At 37.3% G+C, this 27,448-nt stretch overlaps 3 protein-coding genes across 8 annotated transcripts; all 3 read right to left on the reverse strand.

Annotated features, from left to right (window-relative positions):
• Window positions 1–8,790: 8,790 nt before the first annotated feature.
• LOC112294764 (protein CURVATURE THYLAKOID 1C, chloroplastic) lies at window positions 8,791–11,264 on the reverse strand. Of its 3 annotated transcripts, none has more exons than XM_024545578.3 (7): window positions 11,187–11,264; window positions 10,837–11,022; window positions 9,978–10,090; window positions 9,719–9,805; window positions 9,350–9,412; window positions 9,157–9,194; window positions 8,791–8,908 (listed from the first exon to the last, which is right to left on the reverse strand). In XM_024545578.3, the coding sequence occupies exons 2-7, from the start codon at window positions 11,012–11,014 to the stop codon at window positions 8,854–8,856; spliced, it is 534 nt and encodes a 177-aa protein (XP_024401346.1). In that variant the 5' UTR covers window positions 11,015–11,022; window positions 11,187–11,264; the 3' UTR covers window positions 8,791–8,853. The 3 variants fall into 3 exon arrangements, with proteins under 3 accessions (XP_024401346.1, XP_024401345.1, XP_073396544.1); XM_024545577.3 differs by having other exon boundaries at window positions 10,837–11,028; XM_073540443.2 differs by having other exon boundaries at window positions 10,837–11,264.
• Window positions 11,265–13,473: 2,209 nt separating this feature from the next.
• LOC112294807 (putative ion channel POLLUX-like 2) lies at window positions 13,474–22,243 on the reverse strand. 3 transcript variants are annotated; one of them, XM_024545673.3, is made up of 25 exons: window positions 22,068–22,243; window positions 21,721–21,884; window positions 21,129–21,217; window positions 20,655–20,917; window positions 20,167–20,346; window positions 19,614–19,685; window positions 19,430–19,502; window positions 19,104–19,202; window positions 18,673–18,827; window positions 18,394–18,498; window positions 18,048–18,134; window positions 17,755–17,842; window positions 17,477–17,624; window positions 17,284–17,360; window positions 17,049–17,132; window positions 16,574–16,765; window positions 16,338–16,451; window positions 15,829–15,921; window positions 15,544–15,697; window positions 15,233–15,309; window positions 14,885–14,932; window positions 14,483–14,552; window positions 14,217–14,290; window positions 13,929–14,039; window positions 13,474–13,800 (listed from the first exon to the last, which is right to left on the reverse strand). In XM_024545673.3, the coding sequence occupies exons 6-25, from the start codon at window positions 19,664–19,666 to the stop codon at window positions 13,720–13,722; spliced, it is 1,983 nt and encodes a 660-aa protein (XP_024401441.1). In that variant the 5' UTR covers window positions 19,667–19,685; window positions 20,167–20,346; window positions 20,655–20,917; window positions 21,129–21,217; window positions 21,721–21,884; window positions 22,068–22,243; the 3' UTR covers window positions 13,474–13,719. The 3 variants fall into 3 exon arrangements, with proteins under 3 accessions (XP_024401441.1, XP_024401438.1, XP_024401439.1); XM_024545670.3 differs by having other exon boundaries at window positions 20,051–20,346; window positions 22,068–22,236; XM_024545671.3 differs by having other exon boundaries at window positions 20,051–20,346; window positions 21,721–21,863; window positions 22,068–22,215.
• Window positions 22,244–23,399: 1,156 nt separating this feature from the next.
• LOC112294260 (syntaxin-71) lies at window positions 23,400–27,445 on the reverse strand. Of its 2 annotated transcripts, none has more exons than XM_024544550.3 (9): window positions 27,045–27,445; window positions 26,510–26,635; window positions 25,839–26,013; window positions 25,610–25,695; window positions 24,863–24,931; window positions 24,704–24,748; window positions 24,226–24,288; window positions 24,022–24,098; window positions 23,400–23,767 (listed from the first exon to the last, which is right to left on the reverse strand). In XM_024544550.3, the coding sequence occupies exons 1-9, from the start codon at window positions 27,201–27,203 to the stop codon at window positions 23,749–23,751; spliced, it is 819 nt and encodes a 272-aa protein (XP_024400318.1). In that variant the 5' UTR covers window positions 27,204–27,445; the 3' UTR covers window positions 23,400–23,748. The 2 variants fall into 2 exon arrangements, with proteins under 2 accessions (XP_024400318.1, XP_024400319.1); XM_024544551.3 differs by having other exon boundaries at window positions 23,465–23,767; window positions 24,022–24,034.
• Between the last annotated feature and the right edge of the window lie 3 nt (window positions 27,446–27,448).

A 27,448-nucleotide genomic window follows, 5' to 3' on the forward strand; every position in this document is an offset into this window, starting at 1 on the left:
GCATTAGCAAGCAAGAGGAGGGGGCGCCCGGGAGGCCGAATATACAGACCAAGGGGCCAGGGCAAAGGGAAGGAATAAGCGGAGGAAGCTCACGTTTCGGAGGGTTCTCGTTGCCCCACATACCTCACCTCAGCGCAACAACCGACGGCCAGCGTTGCTTCTTGTCGTCCCCTGGACGTGCGTCCAGTCCTGACTAGTTGCGTTCTCTCGGTCGCCGTTTCGTCCGCAATCCGTGCTACTGACGTCCGCCGTCGTGGATGTTCGTTGGCCCGGCCCCGTGCTCCGTTGGAAATGTGAACGACCGATTCTTCCGTCGTGTGTTTGTCAGCAAGTCACCAAATTGGATTGATTATTTGCTCTTGCTTAAAATGGAGCTGAATGTGGGTGAGACTTATGGGGAGACAATTATGTGGAAAGAGTGGTATTAACATTGAGAATGAAAAAATGGATGATCGACCTTTGTACTGAAAAGCTTACGAAACAAAACAATATATATATATATATATATATATGTGTGTGTGTGTGTGTGTGTGTATATATATATATATATATATATAGAGAGAGAAGGAGAGAGAGAGAGAGAGAGAAAAAAAAAAAAAAACAAACAAACAAAAAAACAAATAAACTAGTTTTTTTTAACAAATTAATTAGGTTTTGAATTAATTAGGTTTCATGTCCTCAAATAACTTGTGCTGTACAGTTCTGTGTAAAATACAGTAACACAAGCAAACAAGTAAAACACTTACTGACAACTTGGACTTGAAAAACATATCATGAGGAACCATTTATATTATTTTATAATTCACAACTTCATGGTGTTTTAGTGAACTTTCAAACTGTAAAATATTAGAATAAATTTAGATAAAAAATATTTTGTTTTTAAAAAGGATAATAAAATTAATTCCAACAAGAGGAAGAAGTAAGAGAAAAATGAAAAGAAAAGAAAGGTCTATGAATGATGGATATATTGGCACATCTAATAACAAATGTAGGCATAAAAGGAGATGTTATTATTATTTATTTTTCTCGAGCAACTGGGGAATAGAAAAGTTTTTTTGTATCAAGGCAAGTTTGGTTGTTTTAGTACAAAAGCTTTTACAAAACCAATACTAATAACTTCTTCACACATGCCAAAGCATACTCCATTTCTTGAAAAAAGACACAAATAAAAAAGAAGAAGACATTTTGTTTTAGACATTGAACCAATAAATCCAAAATTTACTCTCCTCTAAAATTTCATTTTTCTAAGCTTAAAACATGAAAAATTCACTAATATTGCCCTACAAAAAATTCTTTGATATATTTGTATATATATATATTCAAAAAAAAAAATTCGGTATAGCACAAAGAGACAAAGAAGTCCTTCAATTGGCCATGAAGAAAGGAACTTAAAGAAATGAAAGAATGCAAAGAACATGGAGTGGGACGGTGAGGATTTCCAATAGCTGCTTCTTTTCTTAGCAACTATCAATCATTGATTGTGTACTTGCAAAGAGCATTGATGCATTTAGTGGAATAACCATCCATTGTCTAACATCAATTTGTTTGTTATTTAAGTTTTTTTTTGTTGTAGATCTCAAAAATAACTCTATATTTATAATTTTAAAAATTTGAAATAATTTTGGTTGAATTTGCAATTTTTGCATGGTATACATGTTACTACACAATCATATCAAGAATTGATTTTATTTTTTGTAGTAACACAATACATGTTTGATTTTATCTACATCAATTGATCAAAACTCAACCAATTTTATTTGTATTTGTGTCTTTTGTTTTGAATTGTGATTTTTTAATTTTATTTTAAGGATGTTGTTTTCAAGATTAAAAGCTTTTTATTGACTTGTGTTGGAGTGTGACATGAAAAAGACATAAGAAAGAGATTTATACTATTGAAGGAAGTAATATGTTGTCCCAAACAATGGAGCACAACATTCAAGGTGTTTTTTTTTTTTTTTTTTTCTTGGGAAATATTAAATACATTAAGTTTCTGAAGTGAATTTCATTCCTTCAAAGTGGTGAATCTTTGCTTTATGAATTTTTTAAAGAATTTGATGATTTGATCTCAATATTATGTTTACTACGTTTTGCATCATTGGTAACTTTGGCAATAGTATGATCTGAGACTTTTGTGTAATTGGAAATGTGTACACATTTTTCATCTAAAAAAATGAATCTTTATTTATATTTGAAACTTTAAAATTAAGATGTGATTGAATTTGCAATAATTGCATGGTATGCATATTACTATACAAGCAAATCAATTTTTTTTTAATTTATAATTTAATATATCTTTAATACAATTGAGTCACAAAAATCAGCAACAGGTTATTTAGAAAATATATTTATTTTTAATAGTCATCTTTGCACCTTCTCAACTATAATATATGATGTGTTCTATTTACAAAGTTTGTACATTTTGTGGCTAATGAAGATATGTGAAGTTTTATGTTGTTTTAGTTAATGGCCAATATATTAGTACTTTCTAAGTTTAGAGACCTATTCCATTGTTATGTGGCTTTAAAAATATGCTACATTTATGTTTTCAAGATCATTAGAGAATGAGTAAAATAACTTTCAAGATCAAATAACTAGTACATATCAAGTAGCCTATGCTTTTTCATTTAATGGATTAAATAATAGGTCCACTCTTTCAAATAGATTAAGATATCAAGCAAAATTCATCAAGAATCAAGCAAAATACTTGTTAATTTTTCATTGATGCTATAGAATATATATATATATATATATATAGAATGAGAATGTTATAAATTGAATGTTTATTAAGCATATGGCATGGTATCATGACAAGATAAAAACAAATAGTAGAAGAATCTGTATCAAAGTTGAATGATACGGTATCATGCCAAGATAAAAACAAATAGTAGAAGACTCTGTATCAAAGTTGAATGATAAACAATACACTTTATATTTAGATGTTCTTGTTTTAGAAGATAACAATTTGAGAAAGCTATATTTTTTAGAAGGATCAGCATGAAGTGGAAAAATATTTGTTTACAATACAATAACAATGGAGTTCTAAAGTAACGGAAATATTTTTATATGTATTTCTTCTTACAAAATTGCAACACAACTTTTTAGTGGTAGTCGGGCTATTTATTGTATGTTTAAAATTCTATTCCATCTTAATAAAGGTTTATTTTGAAATATTATAAAAAATATATTATATGTAAATATGTTAAAAAAGAGGGTTCTTATCACTTGAAATGAAGTATCAATGCAACATTGCTATTGTGTTGAGATAGTTGATAGAACTCTTGAAGACATAAATAGCACTAATAAGTTAATTTGTAGAATTATTATAGTCTTTAGTGGAGATTTTTGGCAAATTCTTTATATTTTTGTTAAAAGCTAAAGAGAAGAGATTGATGATGCTTTTCTATAGCAATCAAAGATTTGGTCTCATATTAAAGAATATAAGTTGATAAAAAAAATATGCATTTGGAAGGTGATTTTGATAAGAAATGATTATTTGTTAGAGAGCTCTTAAAGATATGCATTTTTGTGTATATTATTTTCAAGAGTTTTTTCATGATATAATATTTATGATTAATATATCTAAGAAAAATTGCCATTTGTAGATTGAATATATATTGACAATAGTAGATCTATTGAGAATTATAGTAATTCTTCCAAAACATAAAAAAATAGGTCCAATATCAAATGACTTGATTCAAGTTGTTTATTTGAGATTGGATGAAATAGGACATTTAGAAATGAATACTTTATAGAAAGGTCAATTCAATCTGCACAAAATTATAATGTTGGAGATCTAAAGAGACATGCTATGGGAAGATTTTTTTGTGTTTTTTGTGTTTATCTTGACAAAGACATAGTAGTTATAGAAGATGACATCAATAATGTCAATTGATATCCAACCAAGTATTTAAATTGCTTAAGTCTACTTAGATTTCTATTGTATAACTTGGAGTTAAAAGTTAGATGTTTGATTTTATTGTTACATAATATTCCTCTCAATTAAAGACTTTGGAATAGATTACACTTGATTATTACACAACTAACTGATTTATTTATAGAAGCAAGACTATTATTTTAAAATTGCAAGAAAAAAATATCTTTTTTTAAGAATTAAATTATGCCCATCATTTATAGAGATTCCATTCAAATTGTAGCAAAGGCACTTTCTAATAAAGGTGGCATTTTCAATAGCCATTAACAAATCTTAAGGACAATTATTGAAGAATGTAGGAATAGATTTTAGAACCTTCATATTTGGACATGGATTGTTGTATATTGACCTTTCACAATGCAATTTTCTAAATATTTTCAAGATCCAATATCTTAAAGATAATGAAGATAAAAACACTATGATAAATGTAGTTTATCCCAATTTCTTTTAACTTAGCTATTTAAGGTCGTTGTAGTAAATAAAAATTATATTTATCAATAATATTAAAGAAACAAAAATGGTTTTTTTGTTATGTATACTCTTCTTTATTTATTTTTTAAAATAATGTTTCTTTAAGAGTGGTTGATTTTTAACTTAGAAACCAGAAATAAAAATTTTGTAGTTTTTTTGTGTCCAATAGCAAGGATTTCTACTAATACATATATATATATATATATATATATATACACACACAATCATAAACATTATATGAGGTAATTTCAGATGGAATACAATTTGATAATACAAATGCAAAAAATATATTATAAATATAAAAATAAAAATCCAATAACAAATTAAAATTGCTAATTCTACAAAAATTGATATTGGAATTATAACTTCTAGAGAAATAAATAAGTAGCAATGATACTTTTTTCTTTTTCTTTTTCTTTTTTTCCAACTTTGCCACAAATTAACTATTTGATTTTGATTTTTATTTTTTTCAATAAATTAAGGGAATTCTTTTTGGAAATACTTCATTGGACTAGCAAGTTGGTGGACATGATGCTAACTTGGATAGTATCTTGTTCCTAAAGATTGAAAAGTCTATTTAGCATTTAGTTAACAATTTATAAACTACTAAAAGCTACAGTGGATTATTTATGGTTTCAATAAATATAATAAACAAACATGATTATGGGGAACTTTGAAAAACACTTGAAAGATTTCAAATAATTGATCTTTGATGAATAATATGTTTATTAACAGTTAATTGTGACCAAGTAAAGTATTTGCCTATGCCAAAACCAATAGTGTAGTATTTAAAATTTACAACAGAGCCTGTTTCCAAACAAAAGTAACTTCTTGAAAAAAAGTGTTAAAAGAATGAATTTCTTTTCTTGGAAAGGTGTTGTTATTTTACAAGGAAAAAAAAATATTGTGATTAAAAGAAGTGAAGAATCCAAAGCAATAAATTGGATATATTTAAAGCAATCAAAAGTTATTGAAAGAAGAAATCACAAGCATTGATAAAAACATTGGATGGACTTGGATGTGTATAATAGGTCATCAACAGCATTAGAAAATGTATTAATTTTTTGATTAATTTTCAAATATTTATGCATCCACATATATAGAAAGATTAGTTCACATTAAACTACTATGAAAGAGTTGTAACATTTCCGTATATGAAATGAAAATTTATTTTAGTAAACTGAAGATATTATACACAGATTTTCAAAGAAATCAGCACGTATCTGAGGAAGTTTTTTTATAAAATACTTGAATAAAAACTGTAATTACTTTCTTACATATAAATATACATTACTGGATATATATATATATATATATATATATACATAGCCTATTTTGATTCAATAAGAACCTCCATTTAATTTTGTATTTATTTTGATATTTTTCTAAACTCAAAATGCTCTCAGTAATTGGATTTTTTTTTAAAATTCTAACTTAGACGTAACTAAATCTGAAGATATTAAGTATTATAGTACTTCAAAAAGAAAATGTTAAAAGTATTTCTTAAATCATTTCTTTTTGGAAATGTTTTGTCTTAAAAAAAATCAAAGTTCAATCTACCACTAATCTGATTTCTAAAATCAAAAATAAATTAGACCTTGTTGTTTTATTAAGTTGAATTTGCTATGTTTCATAGTTCATCATCTGTTGAGTCACTCAATTGATTGAAGTTTCTATCCACACTAACCTCTCTAAAAATATTCCTTGTTTTTTTGTTTTTTTTTATAATTATAGTTAAGTTCTTGATTTGTGATGTTTATGCTGAGACTGCGGTTTATTCATAATAATTAACATGTAATGCATTTTATAAGGCTGCTAGTAGAAACCCGTGCCATTGGCCACGGAAAATATGTGAAAAATCATCTGACTTAGACTACAATAGACTACAATAGACAAAATGCACCATGTGGACATATAAAAACTATGTCAACACTATTTCTAAAGAGAAAAGATTAGTGCTCCAGGAAGCATCCATCGCTTCTTGGTACTCTCCAATTGTCTCATGAGTTTTAACATTAGGAGAATCTACGCCCTTGGAGCACAAAGAATATTATCGAAACATTTAATGTGCGACACAATGCCTGTTGACTTCTTGCTCTCAATGAAAAATTCCAGCATTTTGTAGTCTTTCAGAAAGACCTTGACATTCATTGCATAGCTACAGCAGTTCTCAACAACCAGCCAAGAATAATGACGGAGCTTCAGAGTCTTGCACCTGAGCACAAAACAAAGGAAGATAATAGTTTCGACGCTATCTCTCAACCGCAACACGATAACAACGAGGTATATTTGCATGCAATTAAGCTCCACATTCCAACCCCCTACTCACCTCCTACAACTTTGAATGTGTCCTTCACAATGTAGGAGTCGAGAGTTTTCTTAGAACCTTTAGACCTTGCCATATCATTGAACCAATTTGTCATAACGTTTCTAGCTACTCCTCGAACACTAAATACAGATATCACATTCTTCCAATATTCTTCCCCCCACCTCCCTCACAGATTCTTAGAACCGTTGAGGATGCGTAATCTTCCCCACCTTCAATCTCATGCGCAAACAATCGCCTCTACTCAACATCCAAAAAACACAAGCTCCACAACCACATTCATGCAGTTTGCAGGATCGTAAATATTCAAGCGTGCCCTGGTCAAAACCGCACAGCACGTCACCTGACAACAACAACTATCCACAACCGCAAATACTTTGCAACGAAGGCAATTTATCAAACAAAAGCTTTAAAACCCAAATCGGCACCACCCGCACAACGCATTTTCTTGCTTCGGCAATTAGCACAGACACGCTTCAAATCTGGTAAATGCCACAGCTATGGCAGCGATTAGATGTCCCCAATGTGGAGATGTAGTGCCAAAACTTCCTTGCTTGCTTCCATGAGCCCATCGATCAATTTGTTTCACTCCACCATTACTACAACCATATTATTCATTCCTTCATTTCACCACACACATACATATCCTCCAAAATAAAAATGAAAATAACATTACCCACATCATGATTCAGTGTGTCTGAACAGCAATCCTCTCCATATAAGCAAAAATTGCACATCCATCAATACCGCCAAGCACCTTCGAAGGTCGAGCACGTCCAACCCTACACAACAAAACTCAGAACAACGCCCAATGCAACAAAATTTAAACCAATCCTACAACTAAATCAATCTGCGGAGAGGGGGAAAATTAGTCAAGCTAGCCACTTTGAGTTCTCTCTATGTAACTCTTAGAAATCAGAAATCACTCTCAAAAATCACTCTGAGTTGTCTCATTTAGTACGGGTTCTGTTACGGACCTAACAACTCTAGTTTTCATTCACTTTTGATGAAACTTTTGATGAAAACAATGATATGCAACCAATCGGGGAGGGTTTTAGTCTCTTGTTTATTCCGTGTATTTTGCCCCCCTTTTTTATACAAGAGATTATATCACTTTGTTACAATTAGGCAACTCTATGTCAAACAATATTTTGATGTTCCTTTTTTCACAAATAAATCATAATTTTCAATTCTTCATCCATTCAAATAAGTTTCCTGCAACTATTCCACCGTTTTATCTTAACAAATGTATGTGACCAGATAAGATTTCGTATTTCACACTGAGTCACACAAAAATCAGATCCAATTCCCTTTACAGTATACAATTCATTGACTACATAACTGTTCAGTTGGAAGTGACATCATATCTTTTACAAATTTCAAACTACCAATTCCACACATATTTCCAAGTCTTGCATGTCCGTTGGTGATGGGAAACCAACAATCACAAGATTTCATGTGGTCATAGATTGTTGATGCAATTACACTGTTAATTACATTCGGTAGTTTGAAAAATTACAACAATGAGTTAGCAACTCTATTCTGTCAACGGTAAAGCACACAGGAACTTCACATCCTTAGTAAGGCAATCTCACTCAGAATTTTAGTCAACACATACATTCGAAAACTTCACGATTCCTGTGTAAAAATTTCAGTCTGGCCAGAAGGAACTCATCAACTATCAAGTATGCGTCACTAGCACACACAACCTGTGTAGAAGTTCCTGCGTTAACTTTAATACAAAAATACAACTTCCAGTTCAGCTATATTTTTTCGCTTAGCCTTCATTCCAACTGAAGTAATAGGTTGCAGTCTTCACATTCTATCTATGCAGAAGACTAGAAGCATGTGGTGGGTAAGATCCACAATGATTTAGCATCCTCATTGATACTAACACAACTGTGGATGGAAAGATATAATTCAAATATGTGAAGAGTTTCACGAGCGGCCAAGACGTGCCTCTAGCCTCGCAATGTCCTTAAATTATTTACTTAACAGAAAAGGAAGAACCAAAGCCAGACCAACACAGCGGTAGAATTCAGTCTCGGCTTCAAAACACACGTAGCTCAACAGTTACAATCCTTTATTTTAATTCTCAAATTGAATAGTACAGTACAATTTAACCTCACTGTCCAGTGATCTTTGCCTTCTGTTCATCAATAAGCTTCAAAAGCTCCTCCCTGCAGCATCCGGGAATTTTAAAAATTACATCAATACGTATGTAACAGTGTGTCCTCGAAAAGCAAAGCAAGGTATAAAAAAATCATTTGAAGCGAAAGATATATTTACATCATCTCAAGCTCAGTCCCTGGCCGAGAATGTTCAACGCCTTAAAGCGAACTTCACACCAGTTACATTTGAACATATTAATATTCTCTACAATGTATACAAGGCAATATTTTGCAAACCCTAAAATAAACGTACTAACCTGTCGGGCTTGAAGAGCAAGTACCGGTAAATGAACCACTGCACACGAAACACCATTTCACATGATAATACATCAGCTCAAGTGAGCTTATCTCATCACACTACGTGATTACCTATGGGAATATTGAGCATTTATCGATAACACCGAGAACATTAAGTCAAAAAGCTCGAAGGTCAAGGTCTTAGACTAGTACCCCAGAGAACAGGATGCCGATGATCTCGAACAGATCTGGGATAATGGGAAGTTTGTCAATGGCCTGTCACATACAAATCATCAAAATGGAATCAGAGTTCTCTTGTTACCACTACTCTGCCCAACAATGCTGCTGCCATGAACATATTGCTGATTGATCATCTTGTCAGTACAGGGAACTGGTGAGGTGTTAGCGCATGCTTCATAAGAGGGCACGGGACTTGGGTCGATCCATCAGATTAACAACTACGTGATTGTGAGGCACGGTAACACAGTTCGGGAAAGCTTAGCCATTGTATTCAACCATTTTAGCACGCTGAGTTATTCAGTCAATAAAGCAAAAAAGCACGATGTGGGTTTAGGCACTCACATTGATAAGGCCGTTAGTAGCCCACAGCCCAATGAGTCCGGCAAATCCTAGTCCAACAATGGCGGGCTTATCATCCGACTTCTCCCACTGAGAATTTTAAGCCACAATTTCAGAAATTGCCAACGTGATCCGCACATGTTACGACTAACTCGTTCATAACCACAGGAAAGTGATCTACTTCCTCCTTCTGAGAAAGTTCGAAAATTACTGCTAGCTTAAACCACAGTGGAAAATACATTGATCAAACATGGCACAGTACCGCTTCCGTCAAGCTCTGGAGAAAATCCTCAGCGGCGGCGCTCGTCTCGTCCACGGCGGCCTCAGCCTCCTTGGTAGCTTTAGCAGCGACAATCGTCAAAGACCTTTTCGCATCTGCTAGTAGCCAATATTTAAGTTATGAAAGAATGTATCAGAGACAGGTCATGAATACTATATACACACCAACTTATATCACGATTCTCATCAAAACTAAACCTACACATCCCACATAGCAAGCGACGTCTCAGGTTCGAAAAAATCAGTGTCAAAAGAACAGTTTCTCTTTGTCGAGTAATAATAAACTATTTTGTCAACATTAAGTAACAATCGAAAAATCCAAATTTCTCAACCACAAGAGACTCTCTAGCTGAGAGCCTAAGATAACAACGGTTCCTACATCACATCTACAGAAGCAGAGGAACATCTGCGTGAGAAAAATGCAGCCTGGCTCACATCTTTGGCAAGCACAGTGATCTCTCCAGAATGCAGAAGGTAGCCTCATAATATTCTGAAGCATTCCTCAACAAGAGCTCCTGGTAAAGTCTGACTCAAAGGAGATAACAGATGCACAGACCGATTCATAAACGTTGAGGTCTCACAATTCCAGATAGTGGATAGACAAAGACACGTTACATGTCAAGAGGCAGAGCAACCACGAGACTCGCCACAGATAAATCGTCAGCCACTTCACTGAACGAGCTTCGAAATACAGCGAGGTTTCGACACTCCCACTCATAGATTGCAATCAACCTCATCACAACATGATGTTAAACCGACCATGGCTATTGACACACGCATCCAAACGACATTGCGCATGTGACCACATTCCACTCTCAAGACTCAGAAGAGCCATAACTGACCTGTTCGGTAACTAGAGCTGGCGAGGGAAGGAAGAGAGACGCCAGACATCACAGAAGCGCGACGCGAAGACAGAAGCACGCTCTGGCCCAGCGCGCAATGTTCTGCTTGCGCTCGGGCAGCACCAGCAACGCTCCCGATCCCAACAGATGACACCACACACGCAGAGGTCGACGCCATTGAATCCGCTGCACCTACGCTTCGTAAGCTCCACAAATTAACAAAAAAAATTAAAAAACCAACACCAAAATCCGCAGCGAGAAGGGAAACACAAATAGGAGGAAAACGGGAGAGAGAGAGAGAGAGAGAGACAAGGGAGGGGAGGCTAATGCGAGAGTGAAAGCGATAGAACCTCAAGGGGGGTGATGGAATTAGCTTCCCCTGGTCCAGATAGAATTGCGATGGAGCGAAACACACTTCCTCGGCGTTGATTGCTGCACTTCACTCTCTGCAATCCCGTCGTTGCCGATCTCTCTCCCCTCCCTCCCACCAGGGATGGATAGAGCCCGGTGTCCCGTGACCGGTCCACCGGCTCAGCCTGTCATCTCTGCCTCTTTCCCTGTTCACACTGCTTGCTTCTCCGCCGGCCCATTCTTGGCCGAACTTTGTTTTTGTGGGATATTTTTCTAAGCGCCTGTTGTAGTCCCCCCCCCTCTTCGTATTTCAGTTAAAAGGCTAGGAATAATTTTTTAAAGACATGTGTATTGGTGGGTTTGTTAATGTCCTTCATTTGCATCTCAAAAGAGGTCTGTCTTTATTTTTTCTTTTTTCCTTGGTATATGGATTTTGTTAATTTGAAGCATGGTCTTATAACAAGATAGTTTTGGAAATGAACATTTTAGACAAGTATTAGACTTGGAATTTATACAGTAATTAAAGTAGCACTCTTTTAATTAGGTATAATTGTGAACATGAAAACTAATTGGATAAAAAATAAAAATAAAACAAAAAATATATGGGTGTTGTTGATGCCATCCATCCCATGTTTCTGCAGTTTTTGATATATATATAAATATATATATACGTATGTATATAGTAATTGCTTTATTCCAATAAAAAAATGTAAATGTTTTCAACTTTTTTCAAATTATATAAGATATAATAGTAATTTCATTAAAATTACAAATTTGGGTGGAAATTTTTTTGCAAAAAAATAAATTGCAAGTTGTGGTGGGAAAAAAAAAACTGTATTGACGAAGCATTTGTTCCATCACAGGGTGAGAGACTGAATGTAGTATTATTATGTGCATCTGAATAGAAGGGTGATGAGGTAATGGGATTGGGGCTAGAATGAATGAATGAATGGATGACTACAACAGAGATTTCATCCACGAACCTGGCGAATCGGGTTCTTCCACATACCCGCCCACGCATGCAGGGTATAGATCGGACCAACGTAGTAGGTTTCCCAAGCACAAGGGCCATCCACGTGGATGGAAACGGTGTGAAAGTGGAACAAGTGGCACGAGGGTCGGAAGGGGTTGAGGCGCCACCGCGTGGCAACAGGCTTAAAATGGCAGCTAAAAGGACCAGTCGAGTGAAGGAGCGAGGATTTCCGGGCAGCCCGTTGCCAAGGGAAGCCAATGAAGGCCCGTAGCTCAGCATGGGCGTTATCCAAGAACACACCCTTTGGCGGGCAGGCTTGTGGGTCACTTGGAAAAAGAACCCTATTTTGTTTAGGGCAGGGCAGGGTGTGCCCGAGATTGGGATATGGGGCTGGAGAATGCTTGGGATCAGTTCGGGCAGATAGAAAGCGGGCAGGGGGATGAAATGCATTCCACCAGGACCATTTTCCTATGAAATAAATATCTCCCCCCTGAATTCTGTGCTCAAGTTTTCATTAGGGCCCACATTTTAGGGTATGGAATAGTTTAGTGGATGTATTTAAAAGGGGGTCTCGGAAGGTTTGTTCTGCTTTCGAGATTACAAATACCCATGAATGAATAAATGGATGGATGGATGGATGAGAAACTTGGCGGCTCGATGAGTGTAGGGATGAACGAATGAATGAATAGATAAATAATGTGGGTGCTCATCCTTGAATGAGTTTAGTTGAGATGGGTGTCAATCCAAATTTGGAAGACTTTAGTTGCAACAGATTAATGACAGATTAATATGCTTAGTAAAGGTCTTTTACTATTGGATGATGCCAAGCATAATTTGATGTTACGTCTTTTGCATGTTTAATTTCATCTGATTTAAACCATGATTCATTTGTTGCTATGTGCTGTTTTATTCTTACATCTACTGTTGATAACAAAAACATTTAACGTTTTGTAGGAAAAAAAATTTACATTGTTTCTTGACATGCTTTCTTTCAGGACAGAAATCATGAATAAGATTACTTTCAGTTTTTGGTTCACATTTGATTCGAAGAACTCAGTTACAGTTCACTTTGAAGTACATTAGTCTGACACAAATTCTAAAAAAATTTCAGATTAGCAACATTGTAATACATTCTTGGCTAAGTTTGTTCAATTGCTATTTGTATTTTAGAGAAAATGAGGAAACCAAATTTGACAGTTCTTAACCTATTACATCTGAACCAAAACTCAACACATAATAGTTGATTGATTTGACTACTGCAAAGTAACAAAGGTATATTACAACTCTGACATTTCAAATTCAATACACAGTAATAATAAAAATCGTTAAATTATGAATGTATGTATGTGTTCGATGCTGCTTTGCATCGGTGGTCTCCATGGACCTGTCTTCATGCTGTGGGTGTCAATTGCCATGCAAACTGCACATGCAATAAAAATCATGCGTTTCCACGTATGATTTGACAAGTTCCTATCGCATTATGATCGAAAGGACATCAACGAGGACTAATAGTTCATATGACGCAGCTAAAAAATGAGAAGCAACGAGTTACCCAATAATTACTCATTTTCTGAAATTACAACGAGAGAATCTCCTTCATTAAATTCTAAAGGTTTCTCCTTAGAGTCTGGATTCAGAACCTGCGCGCACATTGACATGCTAATCAATCGCTTTGAAAAATTCGTGGATGATATATTCCCACCAGACATACAGGATACTGTGAAGAAGAACAGACTGGAAAGTAAATGGAAAAAAACGATGCACGTACCACTTTGTTATTATGTCGGTAACCTATAGCAACTTCAGACCGCGATGCAGCCCGTTCTTGAAGCTCAGAAAAAGATGGTGATTCGCCCTCTTTTATGTATAGTTGTATTCCCTGATAGTACAAAAATCCATAAGCATTAGGTGACGTGCCCACATTATGACCAGGTATTGCTAAAAATTAAGAGAGCGGACTTTGCATGCTTTGTCGATACGGAGATTCATTTGCTTTTGCGGTATATAAATATTTGATGAAACATGCAATTCGCATGCTGTCATTCTACAGATATACCTTCATGTATATTTCGTTCCCCCAGGAATTTAGCAATTCTGTCCAGACGGCGTTCAACTCCCTATGCTCGACCACTGAACCAGCCAAGCATATAACATTTATTAGTTGCCGAAAGCAATTTCATAGAGTTTATTGAATAAATTAAAGAATCGAGAGTTAAGTAAAACTATTCAATCACAGGTGACATCAAGTATGCTAACGCATGGAAATTTGTTCCGTCGCTAATCAGATAGTATGCCCACAGTTGAGTGTAATTGTGCTTTCACCTTGAGAAGTTACAAGCCCCGTCAGGTCACTGGTTCCTATGTACGTGAGAGAAGGGTGACTTTTAACCACCTGCAAGTATCATAACGAGTATCAGAACGTGCACTTTCACGCCAAAAATTTATAGCCTAACTAGTTATCTGTAGAACCCAAGAAAAAATGGTATAAATCTAGACATTTGAGAGTCCAATTGAGAGTTTTCCCAGACCTTTTCAGGAAACTTTCAGAAGCATTTAAAGGCCAGAGACTAAACTCCTGTGAAAAGAAACATGGATGGTTTGCATAAAGCCAGCACTAAAGGCCACGTGAACCTTTCAGTGCAGATCCACTTTTCGAAATATTTTCGTATTGTACATTACAACATCGCCATTCTGAATTTAAAGCCAAAGAGTCTGGAAAATGACCTGCTTCCCCAGCTTGGTGTCCACAAATTCAGCCACTAAACTTGTAACCTACAACACAACAGTGCAGCATTGTTGCAACACGAATGTTGGGCCGATTATATCAGTGAGATACCTAAAATGACGCTACGAAACCATCAGATATGCTGTCACACAAGACAGGCGGACTTCAGAACTCGACGGAATGAAATTCACTTCACCTAACAAAGGAATAACTTTCATTCGTTTCGATAAGAACTATTCCCTCCCAGTTTGATCACCCTAATTATGCGTCTCCAAAAGGCTAGTGTGAATCATGAATACCCAAATGTGGGATGGAAAACTTTGAAGGTTCTCTTTAAATCAGCTCACCTTAACCTTGAACTCCTTGCAGATTGATTCCGCTAACAGCAACGCAAACACACATTGCTTATCCGGTCTGGATGAGTCTGAAAACACAGATGTGGGAGAGTTAATTGCATGACTAGATAATCTGCCTGAAGTTCGTTCGTTCGCTCTTGATCGGATTTCGTTCTTTTTCATAATGCACGACAGTTTCATTTCCACTACAACCTGTCCAACTCATGAATTTTTAATTGTTGATTGCTTGTACTGTCGTTCATGAAAACCACAATGACAGCATACACTGTTGCAAGACTTCAAACAGAATGCAGAGGAAATACCTCCTGCATGCCACCCTCGATCTCCTACAACTATAATCGAAAATGGAATCTTCTCGGACTCTTCAGCTGCTGACTTCACTTCCTTGTGCAGATTCAATGGATTACTATCCAGAATCGCGTCTTGCAGATCTGTTCGACTCATAGGATTGCCGATCTGCATTTCAAGCGTAATCAGGTCCAGCGGTTTGTACACATGGTGGCGGGACATTGTGTCAAGAAAATGACGACGAAAAATAGTTATTAATCATAAGTAAGAGGTGTTGGCTAAAGAACTGAAAAACTTACCTTGTGAACTACATGAATATTGCGTAGCAATCTTTCATTTCTTCTAGCCAGGCAGGCCTTTCTTTCTTCCACAGGAGCCTCTGCTAGTATGATCTAAGATTGTAATAAATTTATCAGAAATCTCTACTAAAAGGTCAGCCCACCTGTAACAAATTCTTAACAACCGAGGACAACAAGGACACACCATCTCACAACGTAATTCTTTCAACCTATTGCATTCTACCTTCAACAGTCACATTCGATATGGTGATGGTAACTCAACATGGATGTTCATGAACAGAACATCAAAAGCCAATACCGCGATACAAGCATTTCAATAAGAAATATTCTTCTAGACCCGTACCCACAAGGTATGAGTTCATCTCAGGATGTTTGTTAGTGTTCTGATATATTTTTCATATCCTGGAGGCATTAAGTCATAATCGGTCAAATACGTAACGCCACTAGGATCTATTAGTTTTTCCAAAAGTTCATACAAAGAAAACGTAGGAATCAGAACAGTCAATTACCAGTTCACTACCAGGGCCGACATAATCATCGTATTCCCACACCATCTCGCTGACACCAGGACGCCACCCTAATATGATGATTCGTTCTTTCCTTGTAGCACTCCAATCAGCTGTCTAAAACACCCATCAGAAAACATCAGATAGTAAATAAATCTTTGAAGCGAAAGTAAAGCGAGAAGATGGGCAGAGCTCCACAATCTACCACTTAGCGAATCCAAGTCGGATATGAGACATACCTTGGAGACTGGCTTCTTTTTTCGATTTAAAAATTTAGCCAGACTGTTGGATTCAACTGAATCTGTTGAAACAGGGATTGGATCAGAAGTGGACGCTTCACTAGAACTTGTGATTCTCAGCCTTTCCTCTGCTTTGGCTAAGAGTGCTGGGGGGGCTAAGCGCTGAGTATGTTTCGGTGCTATGACTAGCAACTGTCACAAATATGAAATGGAATCAGTTTTGATTTTCTTATTTGTGCCAATACACAGATTGTAGGTCTCATCATGGAGGAAAATCATGGGTGTTTCATAGGTGTCCCACAACGTATAATTTCAAAAATACAAGGAATTTCCCTTACTATCCTTGCCCCAAATTATCCATATCTCAGATTTATAGATCGTGTATATATCATCCTTGTCATGAAAAATGTTGCGGTGAAGTGAAATGGACCAGTTTCTGCACAATGGCCGCTGAGTTTTGAAATGTGAGTATTACCTTATCAGTTGACTCCAAGAGGCGCGTGTCGTTAGGATGAAAATCTGGGCCTCCTCCATTCGGAATGAGTCCACACACCACAGCCTGCATTGTGCATGCCCGTAAAGCTTCCATAATCACAATGAATTCAGCAGCTACTATGACAACCTAAAATTGTCACACTGAAGGTTACACCATCATAAATACGGCTAGAGAAAAGATAAATGCCTCACAGATAATCCATAAGGGGTAATACCTCCGGAAATCCACGTCGGACATCTCCATATGACATTCCAGCAAGACTTGGGTAACCTCGAAGATTAATGACAGTCTCTGCACATCAATTTCTCACACAATATATATGCAGTTTCTGATAACTTTGAAAGTTCTAGTTGCTAAGCACACAAAATAAGTTGAGAAATTGGAAGCGTTGGGCTCATGGAACATACTGCCGTGATCAAGAAGCTGTTGATACACATCTACTAAGCCACATTGACGAGTACATTGGACGAAGAGCTTGGATGCTAAGTTCTGCACTGGGCTTACTTTCAACCCTGACAAAGTTTTCAGCAAGCCTGCAGTGCTCTTCCTTGATACCTACATCCACGTCACAGAAGTTATTACTCTATTGAGCACACTTGCAACAACTTCAATACTGTACGACGAGGTTATACAACCTTCTCTATTAATCCACAGCCAGATTACAAATGTAGCTAAAGAGCTCTACCTCAACAATGACGTTTCCAGGGGCACGTTCGTCAAGTAGTGATTGCAAGGCTAAAACCGCTAGAACATTGTCTGCATCAGCTTCATATCTGCACGAAATTCAAGATACAGACTAAGAAATTTTACTCCATAATATTAATTTATTTCATTGTGTGGCTTCAATTGATGCTTGAGATGACTTGACAGACATATAGGCCTCGAAAGATTGCCAGCAAGTAGAAACCTGCAATTCACTTGTTATCTGATGCATATCAAAAACTATCTCATTACAAAGCTACAGGAATAGAAGCTTACGGATCATCCTTATTTGCCAGAAGAACAATGGAGCGAGCTTTGTCAGCAGCAACTTTCGAAAAAGACCTCGTGCTGCTGAGGCTACCACTGCGTTCACCTAGTGCAGTTAGTTCGTTTGACATCATAAGAAACAAGTGTACGTGAATTTTGTATGCAGACTACAAAAGGCTTCATGTAGACGCAAAAAACACATGACTAACATAGACGAATGAAAATCTACAGTTATGCCCACCAACGTCACTGACAAGATGAATTGTCCTGACCAACCAGTATCACGACAGAGCCAACTCATAAATTGTAGATTACGAATATTAGCTCACGGCTATTAAGGAACCAATCTCCTCACCATCGGGTCAAAATGTTAATTTGAGTGCATTCCTTGGTAACAGGCGATACAAGCCTCTCAGTCTCCCTTCTTGCTCGTTCAGAAAGTAGTAAAACTGTTTGCTTCCTGTAATGGAGAAAAGCAAGGTTCAGTGCATAACATTGAATGGATCACTTAATCATGCCAGTCCACTCTGGCAAAAATGACACACAGTAAACACCATATATCTTCAATGTAAATCATGAATCTGCCATATGTTTTATAAACTTGAAAGAAATCCGCTCTCAAGTCAAAAAATACCGTGAAGCAGCAGTACCATCACGTATGGCAAATTCATGGGCCCTGTTAAGTTGTTTCAGAACAGTTGTGATATGGTTGTTGGCTCCACATATAATGATATGCCCACTCTCCATCACTTGGGAATGAGCTCCTTCGCGGAGATACTCCATTCGTAACTGCAGTTCGAAACTTTCGTCTATCAAACATACCCTGTGCTGCTAACTTTGTGCAACAGACAAACGACCTTTCCAACAAAAGAATTATAAATGAAAACATGTAAATGTTGATTTCAATTATATTGAAAAAAAAAATCTAACAGCAATTCCTCTTTAAGAATTTATGTTAATTGCAGAGTCCGCATAAGGATGGAAGTATCTCTGATCAATCCTGGCCGCATATATGTGGAACAGTACACACTTTCCCAAATTGATTCAGGTGATACGAGGTCACACCTTAATCTGCGCCGTCAATGTACTTGTCAGTAATGAGTAAAACAGAAGACCTCCAAAAGCTAGAAAGATCCCAATCGTACGTCCCTCTTGCGTCTTCTCCTGCAAAACATGCAGTTCCGTGGCTTCTTTATTCTAGCACAATTTACGGTCACACATTTTTAAAGCAACTCAACTGTAACAAAAGAGTAGCAACACACTGACAGAATTCAATTAGCAAACACTGCCCACTTGGAAATAGACATGAACAGACAATGCTTCAGATGGCTCATATCAGAAAGAAATATCAATAGAGAGCAGGACGAGTAATTGGGCAGCAGGCAACAAACCCTCAAGTGCGTTCCAGAAGAGCAGAGGCATGCCCATGCGTCCCAGAGAGCGTCTCCCAGACTTTGCTTTCCCCTGGAAGAGAATACAGCATTTATCATACCAGGAATCAGCACTTTTCCTTGACGGGTCCCTTGTAAACACAAACACATCATTCAGCACATTACAGGGACGATGGCAATCTACCGGTATTTTTGGAATAGCACTCCTCCAATTATGATCAAAGTGAGGCATGCCATGATTAACAGCAATACATATCTGCAAAATGAAGGTAACATCCACAAAGTCAAAGCACATTCTTGACAAGATCTTATTGGAATTGTGTGACATGAATTCAGACAGAAAATAAATATCTTACATGAGTTCACCGTAAACAAGGTGCACTTGAATATTGCAATATAATTGAAAATTGTTGAAAGAACTATTTAACACACATTTAGTTCGCTGATGCTATCTTCAAAACATAATCACTTTAATTAGACCACCTGAGCACATGAACCGAAGGAAACGTCCAATAAAACCTTGAGCAAAAATAGGCAACCGTGGTTGTGCAGTAACGAGGTAAGTGCGACAAACAGAATTTACAATATAGATTTATGAAAACTCATGATGCAAGTCCTTACGTGATAGGGTGACGTTCAAGAAGAACATCAAGCATATACGATAGTCGAGTCAGGTTCCAATTCATTATTGAGAAACTTGGCGGTGTAACTTTCAGCCGCATCTGTTGAGGCCTTACCAGTAAAGTATCACCAGCTCCGTCAAACGTGTGTGATAAAGCTTGTCCAACTAAAGAGGGGGACACCTTGATAGCATCTAATAGGGCAGTCGAGTCAATGCCCCAAGGTTGAGGACGCATGTAACCCACCTTCCTTAGCAAAAGAGCTACCAAAAGAAAACTCCCGACTACAGCTGCACCCTGCAAGTTAGACCATATTTGCACATCAAACACCTACAAGTCCATTGGAGAAATGGATGACGTGCCAAGGAGATCTATACGTATTTGAGTAAAGCTGGTCCCGAGTCAAGCCCAGTTCCCAACCTAAAGCAAATCGAATTTCCTAATATTAAATAGAATCCAGCCATAACAAGCTAATTAAAGACCAGGCCCGTCTCGGCCTTGGATTTGCTTTAGGTTGGGAACTTCAACTTCTGCCACACAACCATAACCTTGTACACCTGTGAAGTATTCCTAATTTCTAGAATATTCGAGGTTAAAGGGAATACCTTGCAGCACAGTTGGAACAATTTGCCACCGTCTCCGTCACTTGATAAATTATTGTGTATTGTTACGGGTAATACAAAAGAGGTGTTATCAGCCGCAGTATGTAATCTTGTACTACGATCCAGGTTGATCTGATCCCTGGTGTCGTCATGGACTTGCGACAGTAAGGATTTTACAGAGGCTCGTTGTAGCTTTCGCCACCCTAATTGATAGTTATTAGAACACTCGTGGCTGACGTCCATCGTCTCCTGCTCATAATGATCCCCTACAAACAACATGCGAAAATATCTCGTTCCTGTAAAATGGTGGAGCGATAACTGAACAAGATTGAGAACATCCCCTGTGCTTGACAATAGACAGCAAATATGGAAACCTCGCTAATGTAAAAAAAACAATTTGTTCAGGTTAAGAGTTTTATTTCACTGGATTCAGAATCCTAATTCTAAAGTCACTATGCAACCTAGAACAGCACTAACCCCTGCTTTCTGTAGACGTTGCAGCTATAGTCATCGAGCAGTATTTGCGCCTCCCAGCAAATGCACTCGATCGCCAATGTGATAGAGACCTACCAAAAAGTCAAGAACAATAATCTAGTAAATGCAACGACCACCTCTGTACACTTCCCAAAAAATCGGTAAGGGAATATTTCTTGTGCAAAATAAACCGTACCCGAATGTGTCAATTTGAATATTAAATAGCAAATATGTTACTCATTTTCAATTTGAACATGTGTAATGCTATACAAATTCCTGCGAGAATGACCAACAGCTCAATAACATCCATAAACAGGCCAGCCATCGATTGCGTCGGATCAATTCAGAATGATCGCTTGTTTTGAGGCGAAAGAGCTCAGAAAGGGCAGTACAGGCCTATGCACGAAAATTGAAGAAACTTCAATTTAGCGATTGGCGGTGTTACTGATGCCCAAACCAAAACCTGGCGTGCGTGTGCAAACAGTCACAACAAACGAACACTTCAACATGTACAAAAATGAACAATTAAAAAAAGTTGTCAGTGGAAGTAATGTAAAAGTTTTCAGTGGAAGTAATGTAAAAATTGCCAGCTAACCTTAATGAAGTCAAGTTGAAAAGGAATCGCGCAGTGCGCGGTTTGAACGAGGCACCAGTGAACACAAGGTGCGCCATCTGCCCCCCTGCCATATCGCCTCTCATTCCCGACTAGCCAACATTCAAACACGCACTACAAATCTCCTGAACAGATTTGCCAAAACCCTGAGCTCGACACCGCAATTCAATCAGCCATCCATGGCCACCACACTCACAACTACACGTTCCCTTAGGGGAAAAGATTCTCCTGCTCCACGCTTCCGCAATATTCCACAAAACACAACAAACAATCGGAACATTCAAACATGTTGCAGGAAATCTAGTGTGGACATGAACACACACACACACCGATTCTTCGAGTAATTCGAAATGTCGCACGTGCGCAACAGCAACAGAATGAGAGCCTGAAATCTCGCTTCCACTTGCGCACGCAGAGTGGTAGTGTCCAGCCTTGCTCTCCCTCTCCCTAGCAAGCGAGGGAGCGAGCGAGCAAGCAAGCTCCGCGGACCAGGAACTGACGCTAAAGCCCACCATTCAATGCCGCCGACTCAGGCCACACCAAAGGCGCATCAATTGCCGTGCCGAACGAACGAACGAACGAACGAGTTCCGGGACCCGACGGGAAAGGTAAACGTAACCGTAAAGGTAAAAACTTAAAGTACAAGTACAGGGAAACGTAGATTTGAAAGAAAAGGTAAACGAAAACGTAAAAGTGAAGTCCCCTTCGCTCACGAAGGGCCTTTTGCCCACGTTTTCTTCGTGGCTTGGGGGGCCAGAACTTGAATTATATATATATGAAATACGAAATTGTTAAATTGATCCAGGCATTTACTAAATCGACCCTCCCATCATCATTGGTTGAGGATCCAACCAATTTTTTGACAAATGTGGATCCAACAATGGAGAATTTTTTTATGATGGTCAGGATGGGTAGGTAGATTTAGAAAATGTTTGGATTAATTTAACAATTCCCTATTTATTTATTTATTTATTTATTGATATAATATTTTGAGAAGGAAAACATAGCTTGTGTAATTACCTAACTTTGCTAGCAAAGTGAGCCACTCAGTACTCTATTGTAAATTACTTGGCATTGTTTTGTATGTCTATTGAATAGTAGAGTGACTATTACAATTGCTTTTAATGTGTTGTCTTTGGTGATGATAATTTGGAAATATGAAGGTTTGGATTTATTGTTACAATTTGCACTTTTTTGACAAGTTTTATTACATACAATTTGTGGAATTCATTGTGACCTTTTGAATGGTGGTTTTATTTAGTAGGAGTGGTTTCAACAACAAGATTTAAGCCACCAAAGTCATGCGATAAAGGTGAAGAATGCTCACACTTCACATGTTACTCCTTCCACACAAAACAAACCAAACCAGATAAGTAAAAATAAAAACAAAAAGTATTAATCTTTGTTTTATCATAAATTTTTGACCACAAAGTAATAAAACCAAGGACGAGTTTGGCTGTTAGCATTTCGCTAACAATCTCTGACAGCAACAACAAAAAAAGAAGGTATAATATAGTATTTTTAGTAGAAGAATTGTACTGCTAAAAACAATACACAATGTGTTTGAATAGTATTTCAATCATTTCTTTCTTTTCTTTCTTTCTTTATAATACTGATAGCACTATTTCAATGATGTTTAAATTGAATTCCATGCTCCCATGTGCAAAGAAATGAAACTTTCATACATACATAGTGTGAGGAGGAAGCATATACATGCACTATAGTGTTTTGTTTCGTTTTTTTGTTTTTTTTGTTTTTTTTTTCAATTGAAAAACTATAAAGAAAGCTACTCTAATACTAGTCAAGGATATATTGAACCAAAGCAATGTTATAGTTGTGGAAAAAACTATGTGGTCTTTTCAGAGTTCGTAACAACTAAACTGAAAAAAACGAGCAGAGAGACTGGAAATCGTTGCGTATAAATCTATATTTCATTCCAGATGAGCAGAAGATATTCGAAGTAGGTCTTCACTTCAACCAAAATCCAGAAGGATACTAACTAATCCTAACTTATTGTGGTCGTAGTGCACTGCAAAACACAGATCACAGTAGCTTGTAAAATGATGTTCCAAATTGCAGGTAGTGAAACAATCAACCAACTAACCATTCGGAATTGACACATCAGCACCCTAAATGAACAAATAATCCAAAGCTGAGCTATATCAAAGTTTAATCTTCTTGATGTGACCGTGATAATTAGATCTTGGATGTAATCTTTGTCACGCAACACAAAAATCTACGTGAGATGATCGGAGTGGAGCATCAGTCAGGGTTACGGCTTACGAGTATAGGGAGCCTGCAATGCCGAGGATGATAGCTATCAAAATGAGATCGATGCAAAAGTTGCGACTTGACCTCAACTGCAACTCAACACAAATATTTCAATTTCAGATACACAACATTAATACAACTGAAGCATTGTTCAACAAATTTGATTTCAATTTCACTTAGACATTGACCAAAATTTAATTCACAAGAAAGATTCACCTTAGTGACGGTATCCTTCAACTTGACATTTGTGTTCTTGAGATCAGCTGCGGCTTTATCAATCTGATTTTCAGTACAAGGCCAGGCCGTGAAGACATCCATCAGAAATTTTTGAGATCTAAAACGGCATCTCAGTAAGGTAGAAGCCATGAAGTCAGTTAGATTTCAAGATCGAATATAATAGATAACAATGTAATATATATACCCACTTACAACCCCCCACGTATTAACCCCACGCAGTGAGGACTGTTGTCCATCACCAAACATATAGAACTATCTGAATTTAAATCCAGGCGGGTTTGGACGCGCAGACATTAGCTATTGTTCGCGCCAGATATGTGGAAGTGCAGGAGTTCAACCAGCCTTTCACAAATTAGCGAAATGGGCAACTAATGAGCTGCTTCGTAGCTGAGAGCAACAAATGTTTCCAAACTAATAAAGAAAATACGGAGCTCAATTTTGAATTTCATATACCAACCTTTGTGTCCACTTCGTTAATCAAAGGTTCTTGTTTATCCAGTTCCTGCAAGCAAACGGACCTGATAATAAGTACCAGCATATTTAATCTCATCGGCAACATTGTTAATTATACTCTTGAATAGAAAAGTCCATAATACTGCATGCTCAACACTATTACCTCATTAATATCTGCAGCAATATCCTTCAAAGTAGACAGACCTTCCGCAATCACATCTAGCCCTTGGTCCTGAAGACAGATGGAGAACACGCCAAGCACGCATGACAAAGTTTACAAGTCTCGTAACAATGTTCTCGTAAGCCTGCCCCAGTGAGGTTTCAGACTACAAATAATCCACTGTGAATGCTTCTGAACTACAAAAAAAAAAAAAAAAAAAAAAAAAAAGGAGATCAAGACGACTTTCAACGGCGAAGCAAACACCGACAAGCCAATGCCGCAAGGCATTCGATTATCTTCGAATGATAAGCTTTAATCTTGCTATTATAATCTCAGAAATATCCCAACAGCATCAGAAGCTACAGTGCTTCAGCAGTAATTATTCCCCTTAAGCCCAGGTTAAATAGCTTACACAGCTCGGAGGTCTCTACGCCGTTCTCTACAACTAGTGAACCATCCTACTCCACCGGAAGAGCTTTGAGTAGCACTACCACGATAGACACCCTACCTAGTAGGCTGACATTAAAAACAGCACACCAATCGAGATGTGCGACCAAGAATACGAGACTAGAGTTTTTTGATGGTATGATGAGTCAGATGATGTTGAAAGAAGGTGTTAAATTGCTAAGGAAAAACAATGTTTACAATAACTGCAGGGATGCACGAACTTAAACCCTAGTCTACCAGGTATCCTAGAATGTTAAACCCAGACCATGCACATCGAAAATGCAGTGCAAGAAGGTGCTGTACCTGCCTGGCTTTCCTTGCCTGGAACTCTTGCCTGAAACTGGTCGATTCCTCAGTATCCTCGTAGTGCTCAGGACGCATCAGATCATCTACCGAAAAAGGAAATCTTTGCATTAGACATTCAATAGATTCAGCAAAGGGCAGAGAAATTTGTGGGTTTTACTGTGGGATACCACAAAGGTATACGTAAGAAATGATAAAATTAGCTGTTTCTTTTGAATGAGACACTTACCGGGATCCATGGTATCAACTCTGATCTCCATGGGCTTGCTCATCCCAGCCTTTCCACCCAACATGGTAGATTGGCGATTTACAACGACCCCATCTGAAATTTCGTCAATTCTTGCAGCGAGTTCCTCTACCATGTCTAATCGTGCTGCTTGTTGTTCTTTCGTAATGTCCCTTATCTGCCTTCCGATTTCGGGAACAAGAATTGATCAGAATATACACATGTCATGCTAAGAAACCGTGGATGTACTAAAGCTCGTGAATTTCAGCAAAGTTAAACATGAAGCTGAAGAAAAACTCGATGTGTCCACTTGGATTCAGTCAATTGAATAGGACGTCATTAAAACAAACACACTTCTTTTATTCTCATTTTATAAAATTACTTTGGCCATAAAAACATAGGAAAATTGTTTCTGTAGTTGGAACTGTAATGAAAGCATGGTTTTGTTAGTTTGATTCTTTTTAAAATGAAAAACCAAGAAAAAAATGTTCAAATATATATATATATATATATATGAACATGAACGGATATATATATATATATATATATATATATCCGTTCATATTCAGCGTAACATGCAGAAAAAATTAGAAGCGACCAGTTTTCTTCCTTCATCGAGTCCACCACGTACATTTATATTTTTTAGATATCAATGATGATGGAATAACATGGACCTTCTTGGCGGCTAATTTTTGAAGCTTAGGAAGCTCAGCTCGCAGAGCAGCCTTGCTACGCCGCACTTCAGAATTTAGAGTGGCCACAGCAGCTCTGTTCTTCTCGTTTTTGGCCGCCTCAGCTTTCTGCATTTCAAAGTTAAACAATCAGCACACATGTGCTCCACAGTAATATCTTCAATGGTAGCAATAACCATGACCAACCCATCACTTGGTATAAAAGGCGAAACCACCTAGTTCACCATTATGTTGAGTCTGAGTGAAGACAGAATCGCAGCCAAACGTCGATCCAGACTAAATTAGAAAAGCACATTTATTCCAAAAAAATGCAATGTAGCACCGGATCTAGGGGGACAAGACATAGCAAAGAAGGACTCTCAAAGAAAGAGGTGACATGAAAATCGTCTATATTACACACCACGAGGTGCTTGCACCCATCAGCTTCCAGCTATTGTCTACATTTTGAACTCCGACCAAAAGGGAGCACAAAGCAACAAACTAGAAAAAAGCATTGGTCATGAAAACGAGACAAGACCTGCAGGGTAGCCTCAATGTCAGCCTCAACCACAGCATACAGCTTAGCGAACTGATCTTGTCCGGACACAGAATCCGCTCCTCCCTGCTTATCAACATCATATTTTTCATACTTCTTGCACAGCACATCCACCCGAGCTAAAATGTCGATTAAACTCATTGAGGTTTCCCTGATTCCCCCTCCAAATTCAAGCTGTATTCAAACCTACGCGCCTCGCCTGCAATACCAACACCCCCTGCACTTGTACACACAAAGCAAACGGTCGATCCCTCCCAGTCCGTTTCAAGCAATGCTAAGAATGATCGTATTCAGCGATGATCGTTGCAAATGATAACAACAGCGTCTCGAAACACATCAAATGGTTTCAAACCCTTTCGGCTTCCGACGGAGGAGGAGCTTATGAT

The sequence above is a fragment of the Physcomitrium patens genome, chromosome 17 (assembly GCF_059467195.1).
Source record: "Physcomitrium patens ecotype Gransden chromosome 17, ASM5946719v1, whole genome shotgun sequence".
Taxonomy (NCBI): Eukaryota; Viridiplantae; Streptophyta; class Bryopsida; order Funariales; family Funariaceae; genus Physcomitrium; species Physcomitrium patens.

Bases quoted from the DNA above. Each gene is read 5' to 3' on its own strand.
- LOC112294764 (XM_024545578.3), bottom strand. From the start codon at position 11,014: ATGGCGTCGACCTCTGCGTGTGTGGTGTCATCTGTTGGGATCGGGAGC. The intron at 9,195-9,349 runs GTACTAGTCTAA...TTTCGTGTGCAG, and splicing joins TCGGCATCCTGTTCTCTGGG to TGGTTCATTTACCGGTACTT. The intron at 8,909-9,156 runs GTTAGTACGTTT...CGGATGCTGCAG, and splicing joins TTGCTCTTCAAGCCCGACAG to GGAGGAGCTTTTGAAGCTTA.
- LOC112294807 (XM_024545670.3), bottom strand. From the start codon at position 21,824: ATGAGAGGCGATATGGCAGGGGGGCAGATGGCGCACCTTGTGTTCACT. The intron at 17,625-17,754 runs GTAGAGCTCTTT...ACGTGGATGTAG, and splicing joins CTGGAAACGTCATTGTTGAG to GTATCAAGGAAGAGCACTGC. The intron at 14,291-14,482 runs GTGAAAGCACAA...TGGCTGGTTCAG, and splicing joins GGGGCTTGTAACTTCTCAAG to TGGTCGAGCATAGGGAGTTG.
- LOC112294260 (XM_024544550.3), bottom strand. From the start codon at position 27,203: ATGAGTTTAATCGACATTTTAGCTCGGGTGGATGTGCTGTGCAAGAAG. The intron at 26,014-26,509 runs GTCCATGTTATT...ATCGGAAGGCAG, and splicing joins AAAAATTAGCCGCCAAGAAG to ATAAGGGACATTACGAAAGA. The intron at 24,099-24,225 runs GTGAATCTTTCT...GTTGAGTTGCAG, and splicing joins TGAAGGATACCGTCACTAAG to TTGAGGTCAAGTCGCAACTT.